General features: G+C 41.0%; 2 protein-coding genes across 5 annotated transcripts in view; one reads left to right on the top strand and one right to left on the bottom strand.

Moving 5' to 3' along the window:
- RIF1 (replication timing regulatory factor 1) overlaps positions 1-16880 on the bottom strand; it is a 59657-nt gene extending 42777 nt beyond the window's left edge. For 3 of the 4 annotated variants that reach the window (XM_044242057.1, XM_044242060.1, XM_044242059.1), the window contains exons 1-8: positions 16767-16880; positions 16277-16390; positions 15404-15482; positions 12577-12673; positions 11471-11598; positions 11288-11382; positions 8452-8641; positions 6171-6263 (exon numbers count right to left, since the gene is read on the bottom strand). In XM_044242057.1, the coding sequence (XP_044097992.1) occupies positions 6171-6263; positions 8452-8641; positions 11288-11382; positions 11471-11598; positions 12577-12673; positions 15404-15482; positions 16277-16380 (786 nt within the window). In that variant the 5' untranslated portion in view covers positions 16381-16390; positions 16767-16880. Of the gene's footprint in view, positions 1-6170; positions 6264-8451; positions 8642-11287; positions 11383-11470; positions 11599-12576; positions 12674-15403; positions 15483-16276; positions 16391-16553; positions 16600-16766 lie in introns of those variants that run through there. The other variant, XM_044242058.1, reaches the window with a different exon arrangement.
- A 6254-nt stretch (positions 16881-23134) lies between these two features.
- Positions 23135-23881, top strand: LOC122901810 (cell division control protein 42 homolog). The gene has a single exon (XM_044240918.1). The coding sequence runs from the start codon at positions 23206-23208 to the stop codon at positions 23779-23781; it is 576 nt and encodes a 191-aa protein (XP_044096853.1). The 5' UTR covers positions 23135-23205; the 3' UTR covers positions 23782-23881.
- The last annotated feature ends 804 nt before the right edge of the window (positions 23882-24685 follow it).

Raw genomic sequence — 24685 nt, 5'->3', positions numbered from 1 at the left:
TCAATTTCAGCAAGCAACTGAACTGAATAAATTCAGCAAGCAACTGAACAAGATCAACACACAAAAATCAGCTGTGCTTCTACACAACAGCAACTAACAATCTGAAAAGGAAATTAAGTAATAAACAATTCAATTTACAACAGCACCTAAAAGAATTAAATACCTAGGAATAAATCTAATAGAGGTGAAAGGCTTGTACACTAAAAGCTACAAAATACTGCTGAAAAAACATTTAAAAAGACCTGAATAAACAGAAAACCATTCCACATTCAAGTATAGAAAGTCTTTTTTTTTTTTTTAAGATTTTATTTATTTATTTGACAGAGAGAAAGACATCACAAGTAGGCAGAGAGGCAGGCAGGGAAAGAGGGGGAAGCGCTCCCTGCTGAGCAGAGAGCCCGATGCGGGACTCTATCCCAGGACCCTGAGATTATGACCCAAGCTGAAGGCAGAGGCTTAACCCACTGAGGGGCGCAGGCGCCCCAGTACAGAAAGTTTTAATACCATTAAAATGTCAATATGACACAGAGCAATCTACAGATTTAACACAATCTCTGTCGAAAGTACAGGAGCCACAGGGCGCCTGGGTGGCTCAGTCCTTGGCAGGGCAGGGGGTGGGGTGGGGTCCTGCCTTCAGCTCAGGTCATGATCCCAGAGTCCTGGGATCGAACCCCCTCATTGGGCTTTCTGCTCAGTGGGAAGCCAACTTCTCCCTCTCCCCTTGCTTGTGTTCTCTTGCTGTGTCTCTGTCAAGCAGATAGATAAAATCTTATTTAAAAAAAAAAAAAAAAAAAAAAAAAAAAAAGGTACAGCAGCCTTTTCACACAAACAAAAAAGCCAATCTTCAAATTCATTATGGAATTGCAAAGAGCCCCAAAACAGCCAAATCGATTCCAAAATAGATTTGTAGAACTCACACCTCTTGCCTTCCAAACTTACTTCAAAAACTGAAGTAATTAAAACATATGGTAATGGCATAAGGATAAACATATAGACCAATGAAATAGAAAACCTTAAAATAAACCTCATATGCTGTCAATTGATTTTTTTCTTTCTTTCTTTATCGGGGGTGGGGGAGATCAGGGAGTCTCAAGCAGACTCTGAACTGAATGTTGAATCCCATGTTGGGCTCCATCTCATGACCCTGAGATCATGACCCAAGACAAAATCAAGAGTTGGGCACTTAACCAACTGTGCCACCCAAGCAACCCTACTGTCAACTGTTTTTTTTTTTTTTTTTAAAAGATTTTATATATTCATGGGACGCCGGTGTGGCTCAGTGGGTTAAAGCCTCTGCCTTTGGCTCAGGTCATGATCCCAGGGTCCTGGGATCAAGCCCTGTATCAGGCTCTCTGCTCAGCAGGGAGCCTGCTTCCCTTCCTCTCTCTGCCTACCTCTCTGCCTCCCTGTAATCTGTCTGTCAAATAAATAAATAATCTTAAAAAAAAATTTTATATATTCATGAGACAGAAAGAGAGAGACAGAGGCAGAGAGAGCAGGCTCCCTGTGGAGCAGGGTGCCCAGGACAGAACTTGATCCCAGGAACCTAGGATCATGACTTAAGACAAAAGCAAACGCTTAACCTACTGAGCCACCCGGGTACCCCTTATTTTTCAACAAGGATGCCAAGACCATTCATTATATAGAGACCATTCTTTTCAACAAATGGTGCTGCCAAACTGAATACCCACATGCAAAAGAATGAAAACTGGACCCTTGTCTTACACCATATACAAAAATGAACTCAAAAGATTAAAAACTTATGAGAACTAGGACTCTAAAGATCCTACAACAACACAGAGGGGAAAAAAGAATCATGACATTGGATTTGACAACTTCATAGCTTTGACACCAAAAGCACAAGCAATGAAAGAAAAAGATCTAATTTATACTGGACTTCATCAAAAACTTTTGTGCACCAAAGGATATTATCAAGTGAAAAGACAACATTACAGAATGGGAAAAAATATCTGAAAATCACTTATCTGATAAGGGATTAATAATCCAGAAAAAGGGGGCGCCTGGGTGGCTCGGTGGGTTAAAGCCTCTGCCTTCGGCTCGGGTCCTGGGATCAAACCCCGGTCCTGAGATGGAGCCCCACATCAGGCTCTCTGCTCAGCAGGGAGCCTGCTTCCTCCTTTCTCCCCCTTGCCTGCCTCTCTGACTAGTTGTAATTCTGCCTAGCAAATAAATAAATAAAAGTCTTTAAAAAAAAAAAAAAAAAAAAAAGTGGGCAAAGGCGGGACACCTGAGTGGCTCAGTTAAGCATCTGCCTTCAGCTCAGGTCATGATCCCAGGGTCCTGAGATGAGCCCATCTCTCTGATCAGCAGAGAGCCTGCTTCTCTCCTGCTGCTTGTGTGTACGTGCGTGTGCTCTCAGTCTCTGTCAAATAAATAATAAAATCTTAAAAAAAATTAAAATCATTTTTTTTAAAAAAATGAGCAAAGGCTTTCCTGCCCTGAGGTTCTGAGTAGTCAGCTATTAGGTCTGAGGTTCTGAGTAGTCAGCTATTAGGTCTCAGAGACCAAAATCCTCAGGACTTGAGACTAGGTGTCTGGTCTGAAGTCACCATGCCTCAAACAACTTAACTGAGTAACTGCTATGGATATCACTTGGAAGGACCATGAGAAGAAGAGAAAGAAAAGTCAAGAGGCTCATGAACGTTCAAAGGCAGCAGATGAAGGCTAAGCACCACCATAAGCATCACTATCCTGAGAAAAAACCAAAAATACTATTAAGGTACATAAAAAGGGAACCACCAAACTAAAGAATGATGAAAGATTCCACAGGGAACAGTACCTCCCTATCTATAGGGCACAAAGAGGTAGTCCTGAGCTAACATGCTTTCAAATATAGTTAAAAGCAAATAGAGAAAGCAGGAAAATAGGAAGACTCTCTGCTCAAGGTTCACACCAGGGAGAAACAGATACTAAGTTATTCGAATAGGAAAGAGAAATAAGAGAACAGGAAAAAGGTTGTTTACTGTTACTAAAGTCCGCTCCCCCGAAAATGGCTTTATATGAAAACCACCTAAACATGCAAGATTAGGACAATGGATTTATGTTTCAAGAAGGCCCATATAATACGTCTTAGACTGAAAGTCACCTTTTACCTCTCAATATATGGTGAACAGAAAAACCCCTCAACCACACTACATACAACCTCGGTTATTACTACCAAGGGTAATGTAAATGACATAGCTGTGAGCAAGGTGGGTCTTGTGACACAAAGAGGTAAGGTTATTTGGGAGAACTACATCCAGGTTACTAACAATCCTGAAAATAACGGATCATAAATGCCGTCTTACTTGCTTGATAGCAGCTACATACAAGTAACTCCTTACAATCATTACTGATGGCATACCAATCAGGAAAACCACCACTAATGTGACTGTTTATGCATTATTACCCAACAGCCTTTAAGTCCACAATCAAGAGAGCTATTTATCATATTGTCAAAAACATTAGAACACCCCAGTTTTACAAAACAGAACAAAATGTTCTGGAAAGGCTAACATATCAAAAACCAAAAAAATAGGGGTGCCTAGGTGACTCAGTCATTAAGCGTCCGCCTTTGGCTCAGGTCCTGATCCCAGGGTCCTGGGATCAAGCCCCGCATCAGGCTCCCTGCCAGGGAGGGAGGAAAGCCTTTGCTCTCCCTCTCCCACTCCCCCTGCTTGTGTTCCCCCTCTCTTGCTGTGTCTGTCTCTGTAAATAAATAAAATCTCTTAAAAAAAAAAAAAAAAAAAAAAAACAAGTTCAGCAGGGAAAAACTAGAAGCGCCTGAGTGTGTCAGTTGGTTAAGCATCTGGCTCTTGACTTCAGCTCAGGTCATGACCCCAGGATCCTATGTCAGGCTCCTCACACAGCGGGCATTCTGCTAGAGACTCTCTTTCCCTCTCCCTCTGCCCCTTCCCCTCAAGCACTCTCTAAAATAAATAGGTAAATCCTTAAGGGAAAAGAAAAACTAGAATGAACCCTAGTGTATTACTGGTAGGAATGTAGAACACTACACCCACTGTGGAAAACAATTTGGAGGAGTCTCTAAAAGTCAAGCACAGAACTAGCATCATGACCCAGCAATTCCATTCTTCTTCCACACATATCCAAAAGAATTAAAAGCAGAGAATCCAACAGATGTTTGTGCATCAATGTTTACAGCAATATTATTAACAGCCGAAATGTAAATACAAGCCATGTGTCTATCAACAAGTGAATAAACAAAATTAAGTTACAGAGCAAAATATTATCCAGCCATAGGAATCAAATTTAGTTAAGTGCTTGCTACAACATGATTAAGACTTGAAAAAACTGTCTAGCATAATAAGCCATATACAGAAGGACAAAGTGCATTTACGTGGGGTGCCTAGAATTAGCAAATCCAGGGACAGCAGGTAAAATAGCATTTACCAGGGGCTGGGGGTGGGGGAGAGGAGGAGTTATTGTATAATATGTATAAAGTTGTTGGGAGATGAAAAAGTTTTGGGTATAGAGAGTGACGGTATTTACACAACTTGTATATGTACTTAATGGCACTGAACGGTACACTTACGAAAGTTAGGAGAAATATTATTTACCACAATAAAGAAAAACACAGGGGCGCCTGGGTGGCTCAGTGGCTTAAGCCGCTGCCTTCAGCTCAGGTCATGATCTCAGGGTCCTGGGATCGAGTCCCGCATCAGGCTCTCTGCTCAGCGGGGAGCCTGCTTCCTCCTCTCTCTCTCTGCCTGCCTCTCTGCCTACTTGTAATCTCTCTCTGTCGAATAAATAAATAAAATCTTAAAAAAAAAAATAAATAAAGAAAAACACATCTCTTCCCCTCAAAAACAAACAAATAAAAACCCAAAACCTAGCTTAAAGACAGAACATACAGTCAATACTAACAATCCGCCAAAATTCTATAAAGTCCACAGCAAACACTGTGTTAGCAAGTACTGAGCCACTGCTCCTAAGAAACATGCAGGGTTAGGTTCCTACAAAAACCTATTCTGTCAAACAAACTCAACCTTGCTTCCTATTTATCTCCATTTAAAGACACCATATGGATTAGTGATTCTCTAACACTGAACTCATATGCAATAGCACTGTTATTCATGCCTACACAGAGCTTATGTAACATGTGTAATTTCCCCCTAAGGCCCATCACAGTCTTCTGATGCTTTGGAACCACAGACAATACTTGGCACTAAGCTGAGGGGCCATTTAAAACTAAATTCACTAAAAAAAAGGCACAAAATGGGGGAAATGTGTCATTAAGTGGATTTATGAAAAGGACTTTTTTTAAAAATACTTTATTTATTTGAGAGAGCATGAGAGAGAGAATCCACACGTGCAAAAGCAGGGGAAGGGGCAGAGTGAGATGCAGGTTCCTGGTTTAAGCAGGAAGCCCTTTATGGGGATCACTCCCAGGACCTTGGGAATATGACCTGAGCCGAAGGCAGATGCTTAACCAACTGAGCCACCCAGACATCCTGAAAAGGACATCTGTTTAAAAAAGAACACTGAGGGACGCCTGGGTGGCTCAGTTGGTTGGACGACTGCCTTCGGCTCAGGTCATGACCCCGGAGTCCCGGGATTGAGTCCCGCATCGGGCTCCCAGCTTCATGGGGAGTCTGCTTCTCCCTCTGACCTTCTCCTAGCTCATGCTCTCTCTCACTGTCTCTCTCTCTCAAATAAATAAATAAAATCTTAAAAAAAAAAAAAAAAAAAAAGAACACTGAGGGGTGCCTGGGTGGCTCAGTCGGTTAAACAACTGCCTCTGGTTCAGGTCATGATCCCAGTCAGAGTCCTGGGATTGGGTCCCACACTGGGCTCCCTGTTCAGCAGTAGAGTCTGCTTCTCCCTTTCCCTCTACCCCTGCTCATTCATGCCCCTTCTCTCTTGCTGCATGCTCCCCCCCACCCCCCAGCAAGAACACTGAGTTCAAATAAAAAGGCAGGGCATTATCTTGCTCTACCTCAGCTGAGAATCTGCATACTGGGTGACTCGAATTTATGCCACTCTTTAGATTTACAATTGACTGGAAAAGCAGCAGAAGTACTTATTGTGGGCTGGCAAACAAATTTTAGTGAACAGCTGAATCTACATACATGGTACACATGAATAATGTAAAGTTAAGAAATGAAAGGGTTTCACAGGTATAAACTGTGCACTATTAACTGTAGACTTACCTTCCCAAGAAGTCTGACAAACAAAGGCCACAATTTTAAAACATAAGTCTCATTCTTACTCATAAACAACTTTTGGAGTTCTGAAAGTAATTTCTGCAAACAAAAGCAAAAATATTTACCAAAAACACTCTTGAGAAAACAAAATATGCAGTATCAGACTATCTTAGTTGAAGTAACTTTTCCCAATGTTTTGTAAGAAAAACTTTCATGTATATAGCACAACTGAAAGTTTTACAGTGAAAGCCCAAATATAAAAATCATTAATATCTTACTATGCCTGTCTTATCACAAATTTGGCCATTATTCCATCCGTCAATTCAGCTTAATTTTTTTCTCCCAATATACTTTTCCCTGAAAACTTTAGCATGTGTATCATTAGAGTTCAAATGATAATGTTTTAGTTCTTCACTCTTAAAAATACACTAATAGGGGGCACCTGGGTGGCTCAGTGGGTTAAGCCTCTGCCTTCAGCTCAGGTCATAATCTCAGGGTCCTGGGATCGGGCCCCACATCGGGCTCTCTGCTCGGCGGGGAGCCTGCCCCCCCCCCCATCTCTGCCTGCCTCTCTCCCTACTTGTGATTTCTCTGTCACATAAATAAATAAAATCTTAAAAAAAAAACTGGCTCAGTGGGTTAAGCCACTGCCTTTGGCTCAGGTCATGATCTCAGGGTCCTGAGATCGAGTCCCACATCGGGCTCTCTGCTCAGCAGGAAGCCTGCTTCCCTCTCTCTCTCTGCCTGCCTCTCCATCTACTTGTGATTTCTCTCTGTCAAATAAATACATAAAATCTTAAAAAAACAAAACAAAACAAAACAAAACACATTAATAACTTCATGGCTAACAGCTAAGAACATTTTCAAATTTATAAAGAATTTTACATATGCTCTTAAAAAATTAATAAACTTAACCAAAAAAACCTTGCAAAGAAATTGGAGCTACTTTATTAGGCTCCAAACATTCCCATGAGGCCTCCTAAATTTTAAAAAAATAAAAAAAATCCCAGGTTTTAAAATCTGGAAGGCTCCCTCACCTCGATTACTGAAGTTCTCTCTGAATTAGTTTCCCTTCTTCTACTCAACTCCTCTAGAAGTCTATTCTCAATACAGGCATAGTAATCCCTTTAAAGCCCAAGTCAGTACACATAAACACTCCTAGACTCAAAACCTTCAAACAGGTTTTCAATGTAAGCCAGAGGAAAACAAATGATTCCAATACTGCCAACGTCCTCTGTGACTGGGCCCTCTATTTCTTCTCTCCTAATCCTCTCATCCTCATTCACTCTGAAATACTGCACATGCCAGCGTTCACTGAACACCAACAAACACAAAATGATGAGAGCAGGGCCTTTTGCTCTCATGGTTCCTCCTGCCTGGAATGAGTTTACTCCCTATCACCCAAGTAGCTAATTCCTGCACCATTTCAAATTACAGTTTAAATACCCTATTCCTGGGGTGCCTGGGTGGCTCAGTGGGTTAAAGCCTTGCCTTCAGCTCAGGTCATGATCTCAGGGTCCTGGGATCGAGCCCCATATCGGCCTCTCTGCTCAGCAGGGACCCTGCTTCCCCCTCTCTCTCTTGACTGCTTCTCTGCCTACTTGTGATCTGCCTGTCAAATAAATAAATAAAATATTCTAATAAATAAATAAATAAATATCCTATTCTTTTTCCTTCCATGACCATATCCTTCCTCTCCAATGGCACTCTCCATCTAGTCTCTACAGTTCTCCATAATGTTCTTCACTGAATATATTATATTCTCTATTACCTCTCAGACCCACTAGACAAGAAGCTCCACAAGCTCCCTTTGTTCACTGCTATATTCAGTGTATAAAACAATACCCGGCATGTAAGTGCTCAATAAATATTTGTTACAAAAACAATGGTGGGGAAGACTAAAACTCAAGGCAAGTAATGACTTTAGGAGAATGTACACATTACACGCACTTATGTGCTTTAAACTTATACCTATTGATATGATCTTAAAATAACCCAGATAGCCCTGAAATCAGTTAATGTTCTTCTTTTTCCAGAAATGCAATTCCTTTCTATCACTAAGGGCAATGGGGATGAAATAAAATGCCTAGATCCTACAAACACTAAATAAAACAGCTCCCTTCCTTAAAGTAGTACTATTGCCTACACTAACTTAAGCAATTACTTATGTTCTATTAAAAGTAGAACTTCCTAGATCATAATGCAATTATACCACTATGATCCCTATGCTTGGGCCAGAAACTTACAATGCAGTATCCAAAAAATCCTTACACAAAATGATACTTACAGTAGTCATAAGCTGCTCCGTGATAGATGCTATCTCTTGTTGTTTCTGAAGCAACAATGGCATTCCCATCTCTAGAGCAGTTGCTCCCCGCAAATGTACCTTCTGAGCTGAATGAACCACTAAAGGTATGACCAGTTTTGCCCACCTAACTGACTCTTCTCCCATTTGAACTGGGGCTTGTTCAATTAGCCTGTTAATAGAGAAATCAATGAAATAAGCTTGACCTCACCTTTTATGTCTAAACTACCAGGAAAATAAGCAGCATACAGAAATATGCCTAATACTGTCCATCTATTTTAAAATATATACATATATGCATACAGGCAGATATAACTTTTATTTACTGATTTGTAGGTTTCCATATTATTTTTTATAAATTTTAAGAATAAGAATACACCACTTTTTCTTCAAATTAATATTTAAAGAATTGATCTTTTCAAAAGACAAGTAAATTCAACATTCTTTTAGAAGACGGCCTGAGAAGGCCACCTGGGTGGCTCAGTCAGTTAAGAATCTGCCTTCAGGGGGCGCCTGGGTGGCTCAGTGGGTTAAGCCGCTGCCTTCGGCTCGGGTCATGATCTCAGGGTCCTGGGATCGAGTCCCATATCGGGCTCTCTGCTCAGCAGGGAGCCTGCTTCCCTCTCTCTCTCTCTGCCTGCCTCTCCATCTACTTGTGATTTCTGTCAAATAAATAAATAAAATCTTTAAAAAAAAACTTTAGGGGCGCCTGCGTGGCTCAGTGGGTTAAAGCCTCTGCCTTCGGCTCAGGTCATGATCTCAGGGTCCTGGGATCGAGCCCCGCATCAGGCTTTCTGCTCAGCGGGGAGCCTGCTTCCTCCTCTCTCTCTGCCTGCCTCTCTGCCTACTTGTGATCTCTCTCTGTCAAATAAATAAAAAAAAACCTTTAAAAAAAAAAAAAAGAATCTGCCTTCACCTAAGGTCATGATCCCAAGGTCCTGGGATCCAGCCCTGTATCACATAGGGCTCCCTGCTCAGTGGGGAGCCTGCTTCTCCCTCTAACCCTCCCCACCCCTGCTCCTGCTCACATAAAATCTTAAAAAGGAAAAAAAAAAAAAAAAAAGGAAGAAGAAAATAGAGAATTGTGATATAGTGTAAGCATCATTCAGGACATCAGAACGTAAAACAAATAGTTCAATTACAGAAAACTTTATAAGAATGAAAAACTAGGGGCGCCTGGGTGGCTAAGCTGGTTAAGCGACTGCCTTTGGCTCAGGTCATCATCCTGGAGTCCCATATCGTGTTCCCTGCTTAGCAGGGAGTCTGCTTCTCCCTCTGACACTCTCCCTTCTCATGCTCTCTCTCTCTCACATAAGTAAATAAGATCTTAAAAAAAAAAAAAAAAGAAAAAAGAAAAACTAGTAGATAAACCACACAACACAGTCTGTGTGCCGTTAGCATGTCCCTGAAAGAACAGGGATGCACAAGAAGAAGGTAAAGCATTTTCCTGTTCTCCCATCTGCTGCTAGTTGCTGTTAATGCCTTCTTATATCTCCTAACCCTAACCCTACCTGAGAGCCTATTATTATTATTACTTTTTAAACTCTTGCAAAAGCTTTAATGGAAATAATTTTAAAAATCAGAATCAAAAGAATAAATTAAACAAGATGGGATCAGGAGGGAGACAAACTGTGACTCTTAATTTCATAAAACAAACTGAGGGTTGCTGGGGGGAGGGGGTCAGGAGAGGGTTATGGACACTGGGGAGGGTATGTGCAATGGTGAGTGCTGTGAAGTGTGTAAAGCTGGCGATTCACAGACCTGTACCCCAGGGGATAAAAATACATTGTATGTTTATTAAAAATTTTTTTTTTAAATTAAATATTAAAAAAAAAATCAGAATCAAGGGGCGCCTGGATAGCTCAGTGGGTTAAGCCTCTGCCTTTGCCTCAGGTAAAGATCCCAGGGTCCTAGGACCAAGCCCTAATCGGGCTCTCTGCTCAACAGGAAGCCTGCTTCCCCCCACCCCCTGCCTGCCTCTCTGCCTACTTGTGATCCCTGTCAAATAAATAAATAAAATCTTAAAAAAAAAATCAACATCGGGGCGCCTGGGTGGCTCAGTGGGTTAGGCCGCTGCCTTCGGCTCAGGTCATGATCTCAGGGTCCTGGGATCGAGTCCCGCATCGGGCTCTCTGCTTGGCAGGGAGCCTGCTTCCTCCTCTCTCTCTCTGCCTGCCTCTCTGCCTACTTGTAATCTCTCTCTGTCAAATAAATAAATAAAATCTTTAAAAAAAAAAAAAAAATCAACATCATTTTTGCAGCAGCAACATAACCAAGATTTTTACCTATGCTCTATAGCCAACATGGGGCTCAGACTCATGACCCCAAGATCAAGAGCAGCATGTTCTACCAAGTAAACGAGACAGGAACCCCAACCAAGACTTCATTTTTAAGACTCAGTAAAAATGGGGCGCCTGGGTGGCTCAGTGGGTTAAGCCGCTGCCTTCGGCTCAGGTCATGATCTCAGGGTCCTGGGATCGAGTCCCGCATTGGGCTCTCTGCTCAGCAGGGAGCCTGCTTCCCTCTCTCTCTGCCTGCCTGCCTCTCCGTCTACTTGTGATTTCTCTCTGTCAAATAAAAAAATAAAATCTTTAAAAAAAAAAAAAAAGACTCAGTAAAAATAAAGACAATGAAGAAAGAAACCTAGTAACTTAAACATACCTACTTCCTTCTTTTTCCTGTTACCTTTTATCCTTGAGACTTTTACAAGACGTTTTGTTCTTTTAACTTCTAACTCATATGTTAGTCCCCAAAGTCCACTCCTTGAAGTAAATTCTAAATTTAATGAAATTAGTCTTCTAAAACAACAAATTCATACCTTATGATGACATTTAATGCTTCATAATCAACAACTGCAGAATGCATCTCTCCTTTATTAAATACTATTTCTAATGAATCAATTATACTGGATACCTAAAAGACAGAACCAAATAAATACAAATAAGCCTCAATTTTTTAAGTGGCATGTAGTTAAGAAAATGTATACAAAAACCATACTCACTACTTTGCCAATGACTTCAGCAGGAAATGTCTGCTTGGATATCACCCAAAGTGCCCTAGTACGTACATTTTTGTCTGGGCTTTTAACACTATCATTCAATTTTAAAAGCAGTTCTTGAGTATCTGTCTCTGAAAAACAAGCAGCCTTAATTATGTGGAACAGATTGTATCCTTTAATATCTCTAATACAGAAACAAAAATATATATATATATTCCTGTCAAAAAATTAAGTGTGTATTCAGAGAAGAGGATGAGTGAACCAATGCTAGTATCAAATTTCTTCCAAAACACAAAACTTAGGTCAGATGGGAAAGTATATTCAGAGAAAACAAACAGTATACTCAATCTGTGCAACTGAAAAAATTTCAGAGGTATCATTAGTTTTAAACATATAAAACAATTTTTGGCAAGATGTTACGAATCCTACAGCTCTGTTCTAAAATGAACTTCTGTTTTAGATTAGGAACATCTGTATGTATAAAAAAGGGCATAAACTTTACCATCAGAAAAGAAGATAGTAGTAACTTTCAGGCATCCTTATTCCCTGTCCCGGATTTCCCCCTTTCGAAAGATCACCTCCTAGGTTTCCATTAAAATGGCAAACTACAGAGTGGTAATTAAGATTCCTTGAAAACTTAGCTGCTTTTGGATCCAAATTATCTCAATACCACTATGTAAAAGAACTTTTAGATTCAGCATGTTCTTTAGGGTACATGCTTGTTTTATACAATAAAACACCATCTAAATTATTACCTTTCAAAGAATATATGCTTTATAAAGAAAAAGGTTCAGTTTTTTAATTACAACCACTTTAAAATAGGTTTATATTCTTTTAGAGCAAATCTGGTGGTATCAAAGTTAAAGCTATGTCTAGAAAAAAAGAGATCTTCTAAAAGATGGTAACCAAAAGACTAGTTCTTTCTCAAAAGTAAATCCTGAACTACTAAAGTTATGAAACTAAAAGAGAAGTAACAGTACTTTTAACGTATCAAACCATATTTATAAACTCTAAAAATATTTTTTCTGTCATAGTGGGTGCTGGATACTCCCAGACCAAGTACCAAAATATAAACTCTAAAAATATTAAGCCACAATAAATTTAACTACCTGATAATCCTGAGGTAATTTTGGGATTATATAAGCAAAACCCCAAGGCCTGTAGAGCAGCACTACAGAGGTCTGAATTCTGACTGGAAATGTGCATCTACAAAAATAAAAAAGTACATTTGTTATAAACAATTAAAATTAGAAATTCTCAGAGAAATAGACCAGAAAATAAAAATATTTTAATCCAATCAATCAACAAATGTTTGAGAGTAGATAAAAAAGGAGTAAAACCAGGAAGCCATTTATATAGCTTGGCAAAGAGAAGACCACTAGAAAGAGATCACATAAAAAAAGAATGTTTCTCTTAAAAGAACATCTCCACACAGCTGAAAGCAATAAAAGAGCCAACAAATGGAAAATGCTGAAGACACCTCCACAAAAGGTAAGTAAAGACTCAAAAACAAAAGCAGGCATCCTAGCTTTGGAGTGGAGTGACACCTCCCAGACAGAGAGGGGTTGGAATGGAACATTTTCGGATGATCTGAAATGGTAAGAGCTTTAAACATTAACTTAAAAGAAATCCCTACTTTGTAGATTGGAAAATTTGAATATCAATCTGGAATTTAAAGCCCAACCCATATTACGTATGTATAGGCTATAAAATCCCAACTGTCAAAGGTAGTCTTGCTATATTCCCCAACCCTACGTTTATTTGTAACTCTGTGTCTTTCTTGGTACCATTTCCTATTTTAAAGTGATTTATCTTCAAATCCCCGCACTGCTCTGAATCAGATATCCAAGGAATCCTCAGGTATTTGCTGCTCCTGAGCAGGAAAAATAGGTATATGAATAGACACTTCCCTGGGGCACCCCTTTCATAATTAAATAAAATACAAAAAAAAAAAAAAAAACCCAAAACTGGAGCATAAGACATATTATTATTATTTTTTTTTATTTGACAGACAAGAGATCACAAGTAGGCAGAGGGGAAAGCAGACAACAGATCACAAGTAGGCAGAGGGGAAAGCAGGCTCCCCGCTGAGCGGGGCTGGATCCCAGGACCCTGAGACAATGACCTAAGCTGAAGGCAGAAGCTTTAACCCACTGAGCCACCCAGGCGCCCCACATAAGACATTAAAACAACGAATTCAGACAACCACAGAAAGAGCATTACTAAGACTGAGAGCTACTACTGTATCTCCTGGAGAAGAGCTAACTGTGATCAACTTTTTTTTTTTAAATTAAATATGTATTACTGAAGTATTCCCCAACAGTGTTGTCTTCAAGAACATTGTGGGTGGGGCACCCGGGTGGCTCAATCCTTTAAGTGACTCTAGCTTTCAGTTCAGGGTCCTGGGATCTGAGTCCCAATTCTCTATCGACCTCCCATGCCCTCTTAAACACTTCTCAAATATACCAATCCTTGGGAAAAAATGTTGTGGGTTCTGGGGTACTCTGTTCTGGGGTACTCAGTTAAGCGTCTGACTCAGGTCATGATCTCAGGGATCATGGTCAGCGAGTCTGGTTGAGATTCTATCCCTCTGTCTCCTCCCCCACTCTCTCTCAAATAATAAATAAATCTTAAAAAAAAAACAAACATTATGGGTTTCTAGACTCAATACTAACAGAACTGTAAACAACTATATAGAAACATGTTATATTTCACCTAACCTGGCTCCTATTCTAAAGGAATTCAATTATCCTTGTAGTGCTTAATAATTCACCTAGAAAGCTTCTGTTGACTTTCCTATCATTAACCGCCCACATGCTTTCAAATAATTATTCAACAGGCATTTAAATTACAAACTTTATTAAACAGTGCAAGCAATTGAGTTCCTGATCCTACATGTTCTTGACCACCAAATTTATGAAGATACATGTTTTCATCACATCCAATATACTGCTGAGATGTGCAACACAATAATGAAGAAAAACAGGATATTACAGTTAATACTGTCTAATAATACTATCAGTAAGTCCTGAACTACTACACAAAAACTAAATTCCTGCTTACACAAACAAAAAGCACTACTGACTATAACAGGAATTACTTATGGGTAGGCAGTACCTTAATTGCCTCAACATTTAACTGGAAATCATGCTAAAATGTACAATAAATGACAGGATATTCCTTTTTAAAAACACAAAACATGGTCATAAAAATAAGAACTCTGGAGATGTAGTTCAACCTCTTCATTCTAATAGCAAGGAATTCAGAAACTAAGTGTTAAGGACAGTCACAAAGCCACTGCGTACTGAGGATAAGAAGAAAAGTACACAGTCTGATGTTACTATAACACCTCCTTACAAATAAGCAAAGAAGATAATCATAATAACGGTTTTTTAACCAGATAAGAGTGACAAAAATTGATGGTGAGTGGAGTTAAAAAAAAAAAAAAACTGCCAAAAAAAGACCAAAGACAAAATTATAGAATCATTTACTTTCAAATACATTCCCAGAAAAAGACAAAAAACATTAAATAATTGCTGTTAACTGCTTTTAAATTAGAAGTACAGGTTTTGGGAGAGCGCAGGACTCTTGATCTCAGGGCGGTAAGTTGGAGCTCCACAATGAATATAGAGATTACTTAAAAAAATAAAATCTTAAAAAAAATAAAAGCATAGGTTTTGTATTAACCTGGCGATGGGCAACATTATGCAAGTTAAACCAATTTCTTCTACAAAGTGGGGATTCAAGAGTACCCTCAGAGGCACACAGAGCATTAAGAGAGTACAGGTAAGGTAAATAAGAAAGTACTCGATACATATTAAACATTGACGGTACTATAATGATCCTGCTTGTATTCCATTTCAAAGTTTTTATGAGTCAGCTGGTAAAATTTTTTTTCCCCTCAACAAAAAAACCATTCAATAAACAGATACATACTTTTAAAACTCTGAATAGCTGAGGAAGTTTTTTCTCAATTTCCATAATGACTTCTTTTCCATCTTCTCCAGTCATTCGACTGAAAAATAGAAAGAACACAAACTTATGCAAATGACACACAAAAGAAACTATAATTACCCCCTAAAATACCCCTTTTTATCCTCTTTCTGAAGTTTGTTAGAACTCTACCAAGCTGAGGAGCCCAGTGCTTAAAATACTTAATACCTGTAAATACATCATGCAATATACGGCCTGAATTTAATGCAAGAAGAACCCTTAAGAGTAACTTTTGCTCCACAGTGTACACCTTTGGACCCTCTCAGCATGTAAAGAGGGAACACGAAAACCCAGCGCGAATTACAAATTCACTAAAAATTTACCAAATCTTTATCGTTTTGTACCAACTGCTACCCTTTCCTAGCTTTTCCAAATAAACAGATAACTCAGCAAAATATAATTTGCAAAATTAAAAAACACTGTGAGGCATTTAGTGAAAAATGAAACCCGGGTTATTGCTCTCTATTAAGTAAACGATTCTGAGTTAACGCACTGTCCCAATACCTGGGACCTGACACTGAAAAGCATCCCGCCAGCATCCCCACTTCCAACCAAACTTTAAAAAAAAAAAAAAGTCCTTCGCCAGCCGGACACACGTGCGGGCTTCCTCATTCCATGCCCACGCTCTGAGCTCTGCAGCAACACCGGGAACGTCACTTAGCACGCACCAGCTCCCCCCCACCTTGCCCGCGACCCCGGCGTCCTCACAGCTGCCAGAACCCTAGAATACACAAACTCGCTTCTGCGTGCCCCACGGCAACTATCTTCTCCCCCAAACCCGCCAGAGCGCTCACCCCCAACCCCGGCGGGCCTTACCTGGTCAGGGTCAGGTAAGCGTCGGTTTGCTCTCCATGGGGGGCGGAAGGGTCCTCCAAGGTCTCCAACAGCGGCGCCAGGGGGCTCTCAGCCGGGGCCGTCATGTCGGCCACCCTAAGGCACGGACCGGAAGAGAAGAAAACCCAATGACCGACCGAAAGAACCCCGCGGCGGCCGGGTCCGAGCCCCTGCCCGAGACCCGCGCGCCCGCCCCCGGCCTCACAACCCCATCGCGTCCACATGCCCGGCCCCTGGCCCCCAAATCCAAGACCCTAACCTCCTCCTGCGCCTTGCAACACGCAGCGGGGCCCACGCTGCGCTCCGGCCCAGGCCCGCTCCCGCCACCACTTTCCCGGGCAGCTTTCAACAGTGGGAGGAGACCCGCCGGGGGCGGGAGAAGCCCGGGGAGCGAGGCAACCAGCCGCGAGGGGGCGGAGGGTGCGCTAAACTGAGAGTTGCCAGGGCCCAGCACCGTGGCCCCGATATTTACCCCGCGTACGAAGATCAGGGCTGCGTCCTCTCCGCGGCTACCCCGCGGCACCCCGACCCAGCCAGAACTCGACTTTCCCGGCTCGGGCTGTTTACTCTCGCGTGCGGCCCGCTCCCTCCCAGACCAAGATGGCGGCGGGGGCGGGCCCACGAGCGCGCGGGAGTAGGGCAGTCCTGGCGGGAGAGCTTCGAGCCAATCCAACAGGCAGAGGCGCGCCGAAGTCATCGATCGCCTCCCGGCGCATTGGGCTGCTTCGCCTAGCCCATCAGGGGGGGTCTTATAGGTGGGGGTGTTTTGACGGAAATTTAACCCGCGAAGGACTTGAAATTCAAAATGTGAATGACTCGTCAAAGTTCACCAGACTAAATTTAGTGGGCCTTCAGACTCTTTTAGAATTCCAAGCCCTGTGCTTCTTGAAATACTAGCAACAAGTTATTTAGCAAGAGATGAGCGCACTGTAATGTTTAAGACTAGGAGCTGCATCTAGATGGGTTTAGATTCCAGCCCTAGCTCTGGGTGACTTCCGCAAATTAACCAACCTTTTTAGGCCTCGATTTCCTCCTTGGGAAAATAGGGATGATAATGGTAACTACTTAAGTGAAAGTGAAGTGAGAAAAGGTAGCAGCAGCCTTTGGTTTTCACATTTTAAGTGTACATAACAATGACCTGGGGGTATTCATGATTAAACTATAAATTCCTGGGCCCTGCCCTTAGACATTGTGATTCAGTAGATTTCAGTAGCTCCCAGAGATCTGCATTCTTTTATTTAGGCCCCAGGTATTGAAGGGTGGGACTTGGCCCGGACTTCAGTCAGTGGAGAAAGAACTGGCGGGAACAACTTTTTTTTTTTTTTTTTTAAGATTTTATTTATTAGAGAAAGAGAGCACAAGCAAGTGGAGGGGCAGAGGGAGAGGGAGAAGCCGACTCCCCACTGAGCATGGAATGCCCCTTCCATTTGGGGCTAGATTCTGGGACTCCAGGATCATGAGCTGAGCCAAAGGCAGATGCTTAACCAACTGAGCCACCCAGGTGCCCTTTGATGAAGAATTAATATGCTGCTCCCCTTTTCCGCAGCCTCTGAGCCCTGTCCATATCACACAGGATTGTATCAACTTGAAACCAGGAATCTAAGGCTCGGCAGCAAGTGTTTTTTCCACTTTGTCCTCACAGGTTTCGGATCTCCCACCCCTCAAGCTTCCACTTAAGGAGTATAACTATCAGCTCCAGAGGTCAGGGCCACATTTACCCTTCTCTGTCCTGAGCCAAGTGTCTGCCAGACTAAGAACTCAGTACAATATATGTTTCTTAAGCAAAAAAAAAAAAAAAAAGGAAGAGAAGAAAGGAGACATACAATCTTGTGAAACATACTAGGGACATTAAAGAGTTTAAAAAAAGAGTGAAGAGTTGGATCTGGGTGAAGGTAAAGGTTTTCAGTGCAGCCTGATAGAGAGTTCTATCGTTTTGTGGGCTTTGCAAAGACAACATGGATATTTAAGAAAGTAAAGAAGTTTTGAGATGATAAGTGAAAGATATGGACAAGTTTGCAACATTAAGATCTCAGTATAGTAGAGATATTGTATTGGAAAGTGAAAGAAGATCTTGAAACCATATTTTTTTTATTGTGGCTATGAGATGAGATTAGTGAAAAGGACACTGAGTTTGCCTTAAGACGGTACCTCCGCCCCTCTTTCTGGCCTCCCAGTGCTATATTCTTCCAACACTTATCACTATCTGCTATCTCATTATATATCTGTTTTTTATTGTCTGTCTCTCCCCATGGGAATGTAAATTATTTAAGAATAGAGACTTTGTTTTATTCATGTTTTTCCTTGTATTTCATTTACAAAGAAGAGGTGGGGAGGGTCATGTTGTTTGTACCTCTTTCAAATGCATAGTCCTGTGATCTTCCTAAAATGTTTCATTGTAGTATTTTATTATTGCCAGCCCCAGGACTGAAATTCTTCAGTGGTTCCCATCAATCATGGGATGAATTTCAAAATTTTTGATATAACATGTAGGCCTATGATGACTGGGCGCCTGCTAATCCTTCGTCTCCAGCCTTATCCCCATTTCAGCCAAATTTTGAAGAGTGGACCAGGATCTCTAATAACTCTTTGGTCTTTGAAGATCTGTGTTCTTGCACAGATCTGTGTTTAGAGCATTAATTGCCTTTTTCAAGTATGATAAGTAAGAGTAGATTAAAATAACAGCTTTTCATTAAATCCTTCCTCTCTCTACTCTTTCCACAAAGGAAAATTAAATGCTTCTACCTCCTTGCTGACATAGATCTTTATTTGGAAACCTGTTAAAATAAATATCTCATTAATTATTGTGGTTTGGTGGTTTTTTTTTTTTAGATTTTATTTTATTTTTTTTTTAAAGATTTTATTTATTTATTTGACAGAGATCACAAGTAGACAGAGAGGCAGGCAGAGAGAGAGAGGGAAGCGGGCTCTCTGCGGGACTCGATCCCAGGACCCTGAGATCATGACCTGAGCCGAAGGCAGCGGCTTAACCCACTGAGCCACGCAGGCGCCCCTAGATTTTATTTTTAGTAACCTCTACACCCAGTGTGGACCTCAGACTCACAACCCCAAGATCAAGTATCCAATGCTCTACCAACTGAGCCAGCCAGATGCCCTATAATTGTTTACTTACACATGTCTAAGTGACAGGGTTGAGAGTTACTCGGAGGAGAATTAGTTCTAGCCTAATCTCAATCAGTGCCCCTCCCTCTTTTTTGGTATTTTCTCATCTAATGAGATTACAGAGTCAAGACAAATCCTCTTCCTCACCCAGACCTCTCTCCACACCCTTCTGGGAGATTGCTGTCCCCAAGCTTCTCTTTTTACAGACATTCTGAACTACTACCTTAGATCTTCTTTAGCTGGGCAATAAATTCAAGACAAATCCTCTTCCCCACCCAGCCCCCTCTCTCCACACCCTTCCAGAGAGATTGCTATCCCCAAACTACTCTTTTGTAGAAATTCTGAAGCTATTACCATAGATCTTCTCTTATTAGGCAATAAATTCATAGTACCTGCCATTCAATAAGTACATTTTGTTGCTTTTTTTCATAAGTATATTTTGAATTAATTTTTTATGCATTAATTCATCCATCTTCGCCTAATCATTCAACCAATATGCAATTTCTGTCTTCTTTGCCTTTTCAAATCCTATGTATCTTTTTCTCCTCAGAACATCATGAAAAGCCTTGCATCTTCAATCCAGGATAGCTTCTAACTTCCCCATTTCTGTCTTTAACCACATCATTACTCAGCAAATATCAAGCCTATAATCTTGGGTGTCTCAATGACTCTTTTCTCCTATGTGCCCCCAGTAGTCCTAATGATTCCTTCTATTTAATAAGTGTTAGACCTGTCCACCTAATACCTACCTACGATCCCAATTTATGGCCTGAACATAATCATTTCAAGATTATAAAATCGCTTTTTTTTTTTTTAAGATTTTATTTATTTGGCAGAGAGAGAGAAATCACAAGTAGGCAGAGAGGCAGGCAGAGAGAGAGGAGGAAGCCGGCTCCCTGCGGAGCAGAGAGCCCGACGTGGGGCTCGATCCCAGGACCCTGGGATCATGACCCGAGCCGAAGGCAGAGGCTTTAACCCACTGAGCCACCCAGGCACCCCTATAAAATCGCTTTTTAACTGCTTTTTATTGAGTGCTAGATATTGCATATTCATTATCTCATTTATTCCTCACAGTGGTTCTAAGATGAAGAAGTACTTTTCCTGGATTTACAAATTCAGGGTCCTGGGATTGAGCCCCGAGTCAGGCTCTCTGCTCAGCAGGGAGCCTGCCTCTGCCCCATCTCTCTCTCTCTCTCTCTCTCTCTCTCTGCCTGCCTCTCTGCCTACTTGTGATCTCTTTCTGTCAAATAAAAAAAAATCTTAAAAAGAAAGAGTAAAATAGAGAATTTTAATCTAGTCATATGTAACTCCATAGCTAACATATTTAAGCTACATTTATCCATGAACATTTAACAAGCTCTATCCTGCATAAAGCACTGGGGTAGTATGGTTTTCCTAACAGATTTATTCTTGAACATGGTAAAAAGAATTCAATATAAAGAGTCCTATGGAAGCGCACTAATTACAGGACTGCAGTAGTAATTCATTTAGCAAAGTATCCATCTGTAATCCAAATTACTGGTGTTAATGCAGTACCCCAGCTCTGGAACCCAATAGATGAGGATTCAGATACGGGCTCTGCCCCGTGTGACCTGAGATCTTCCAGAAAAATGTTTAGCTCAGGACACCTGGGTTATTTATTTATTAGTGAGAAAGAGAGCACAAGCAGGTAGAGGGGCAGAGGGAGAAGCAGACTCCCTGCTGAGCAGGGATTCCACATGGGGCTCCATCCCATCCCAGGACCCTGAGATCATGACCTGAGCTGAGGGCAGACCTAACCCACTAAGCCATGCAGGTGCCCTCCATAATCTGCATTTTATTTTAAAGATTTTATTTTATTTATTTGACAGGGAGAGAGAGATCACAAGCAGGCAGAGCAGCAGGCAGAGAGAGAGAGAGAGGAAAGCAGGCTTCCTGCCGAGCAGAGAACCCAATTCGGGGCTGGATCCCAGGACCCTGAGACCATGACCTGAGCCGAAGGCAGAGGCTTTAACCCACTGAGCCACCTAGGCGCCCCCATGATCTGCATTTTAATAGACACACTAAATGTGTCTTTTTAGCACCAAATTGGAGATTCCTACTGTGTACAAGCCACAAATTTTCCTTAACTTTTATAGAACAGCTCTTAATTATTAATTTTATTTGTAACTGGAAAATAAATATCTATTTTTAAAAGAACACACCTAAAAAATGAATAAGTAAAAATAAAATATAATAAAATAAAGGACCCCACCTATGTATGGCAGGAATCCTTTGCCTATATCTCAAAACATATTCATGCAGAGAAAACCAAAGTCTTTCATAAGCTCAAAAACTACAAAAATAATTGAAACTGACAGCCTTGAGGAGCCAAAAGAGAAAGTGACTCATTGTTAGGCTTCAGGCCTTTCTAGAGAAAGAACATAATCACAAATTTAGAAAATTAACCCAGTCTGAATTCATCACCAGAGCTGCTCATGGCAGGATTAAATGCTCTATTTTTCTTGATCACTGGGTTATGGAAGTTTTTCTTAAACTGTCAATTCTATTAAATTAATGTAACTGGAAATTTTAAATCCCCTAAATGTAGTATGAATAAAACAGAATTTTAACCTTAATTTGTAAGCTTGGTTGTCTGCTTTCATATGATACTTGTGGAAATACAAATCAGTGCAATCTCTAGGAAGGACAATTTGCAGAATTTTTCAAAATTTAAAATTCTTAAAGTTTTTATTGCTGAAATCACATTTTTTGATGATTATCCTACAAGTGCGCTCATTCATGTGCAAAGTAAACTATGATGACTTGTTCATTGCAGAGTTGTTTGTAAAAAAAAAAAAAAAAAAAAGCAAAACCAGAAATGACCAAAGGAAATGCTAAATAGATTATGGTACATCTAGACTGTAAAATATTATATACTATATAGCTATGTATTAATATATAGTGATATCCAAAATATATTTAATGGAGAAAAGTTCCACTGAAAAGAGCCAGACAGGGGCGCCTGGGTGACTCAGTGGGTTAAAGCCTCTGCCTTGGGCTCAGGTCATGATCCCAGGGTTCTGGGATTGAGCCCCGGGGGCTCTCTGCTCAGCAGGTAGCCTGCTTCCTCCTCTCTCTCTGCCTGCCTCTCTGCCTACTTGTGATCTCTGGCTGTCAAATAAATAAATAAAATCTTTAAAATAAAAAAAAAAAAAAAAAGAGCCAGACATTCTTAGAGAAATAGCTAATCCTAGGGCTGGAGATGAAAAAATTATAAGAGCCTGTAACATCTTTTGGTATCAGAAAATAAACAAATGCTTAAAAAATCACATGAACAGGGGCACCTGGGTGGCTCAGTGGGTTAAAGCCTCTGCCTTCGGCTCAGGTCATGATCTCAGGGTCCTGGGATCGAGCCCCGCATGGGATCTCTTCTTGGCATGGAGCCTACTTCCCTTCCTCTCTTTTTTCTTTTCTTTTTTTTTTTTTTTAAGATTTTATTTATTTATTTGACGGAGAGAGATCACAAGTAGGCAGAGAGGCAGGCAGAGAGAGAGGAGGAAGCAGGCTCCCTGCTGAGCAGACAGCCTGATGCGGGACTCGATCCCAGGACCCGGAGATCATGACCCGAGCTGAAGGCAGCGGCTTAACCCACTGAGCCACCCAGGCGCCCCCCCTTCCTCTCTTTTTATCTGCCTCTCTGCCTATATGTGATCTCTGTCTGTCAAATAAATAAATAAAATATTTTTGAGTGCTGCCAACGCCCCGGCAGAGAAGCTGAGGTCAGCACTGAATTTTGAAGTATTTTAAGTGGATACAAAACTGTTTCAGCAATGCAGACAATTAAGTGTGTTGTTGTGGGCGATGGTGCCGTTGGTAAAACATGTCTCCTGATATCCTACACAACAAACAAATTTCTATCTGAGTATGTACCGACTGTTTTTGACAACTATGCAGTCACAGTTATGATTGGTGGAGAGCCATATACTCTTGGACTTTTTGATACTGCAGGGCAAGAGGATTATGACAGATTACGACCGCTGAGTTATCCACAAACAGATGTATTTCTAGTCTGTTTTTCAGTCGTCTCTCCATCCTCATTTGAAAATGTGAAGGAAAAGTGGGTTCCTGAGATAACTCACCATTGTCCAAAGACTCCTTTCTTGCTTGTTGGGACCCAAATTGATCTCCGAGATGACCCCTCTACGATTGAGGAACTTGCCAAGAACAAACAGAAGCCTATCACTCCAGAGACTGCTGAAAAGCTGGCCCGTGACCTGAAGGCGGTCAACTATGTGGAGTGTTCTGCACTCACACAGAAAGGCCTAAAGAATGTATTTGACGAAGCAATATTGGCTGCCCTGGAGCCTCCCGAACCGAAGAAGAGCCGCAGGTGTGTGCTGCTATGAACATGTCTCCAGAGCCCTTTCCGCACAGCTGGTGTCAGCATCATACTAAAAGCAATGTTAAATCAAACTAAAGATTAAAGATTAAAATTCGTTTTTGCAATAATGACAAATGCCCTGCACCTACCCACATGCACTCGTGTGAGACAAGGCCCGTAGGTATGGTCCCCTTCCCCCTCTCAGTACTAGTTAATTTGAGTAATTGTGTGTATTGTCAGAAAAGTGATTAGTACTAGTTTTTGTTTTGTTGTTTCCAAAAAAAATTTTTTTTTTTTTTTTTTTGTTTAAAAGCAAGGCATGCTTGTGATGACTCTGTAACAGACTAATTTGGGTTGTTGAAGCTGCTCCCGGGCTCCATCCACTCTGGAGAATGATCTGGGACATTTAGGGTTTTTTGTTTTTGTTTTTGTTTTTGTTTTTGTTTTTGCAGGGGTGGGGTGGGGTGCGGGGAGTGTGTGTGGGGTTTGTTTTTATTTAGTTATGTTTTTTAAATTCATTAACCATCGGATAGCCCTTAAGGGGAGGAGGACTGATTGATTCCACATTCCACTTCCTAGATCTAGTTTAGAAAACTTGTTCCCCACCTGGTGCTCTTAGGAAGGAGTATAGTAAATGCCTCATTTAATAACATACTTTTTGAAAGTTGCCTTTTCTCTCCACCCTTGAGTAGGTCCACTATTTGATGAAACTCATGAAAGTGGGTGGAACCTGTCTTGCCCCTCCTCTTTTCTAGGATGCACTATATATGTGACTGTGACTTTCAAGGAATTTTGTTTGCCATGTACTGATTTTTTTTTTGAAGTTAATTTCTTTCTTTTTTTTTTTTTTAAAGATTTTATTTATTTATTTGATAGACAGAGATTACAAGTAGGCAGAGAGACAGGCAGAGAGAGAGAGGGGAAAGCAG

Source organism: Neovison vison, chromosome 3, assembly GCF_020171115.1.
Source record: "Neovison vison isolate M4711 chromosome 3, ASM_NN_V1, whole genome shotgun sequence".
Classification (NCBI taxonomy): Eukaryota; Metazoa; Chordata; class Mammalia; order Carnivora; family Mustelidae; genus Neogale; species Neogale vison.
This window is presented reverse-complemented; position numbering and strand designations above follow the sequence as displayed.

What these genes read in the sequence shown, in the direction of transcription:
- LOC122901810 (XM_044240918.1), top strand. Translation starts at nt 23,206, where the DNA reads ATGCAGACAATTAAGTGTGTTGTTGTGGGCGATGGTGCCGTTGGTAAA.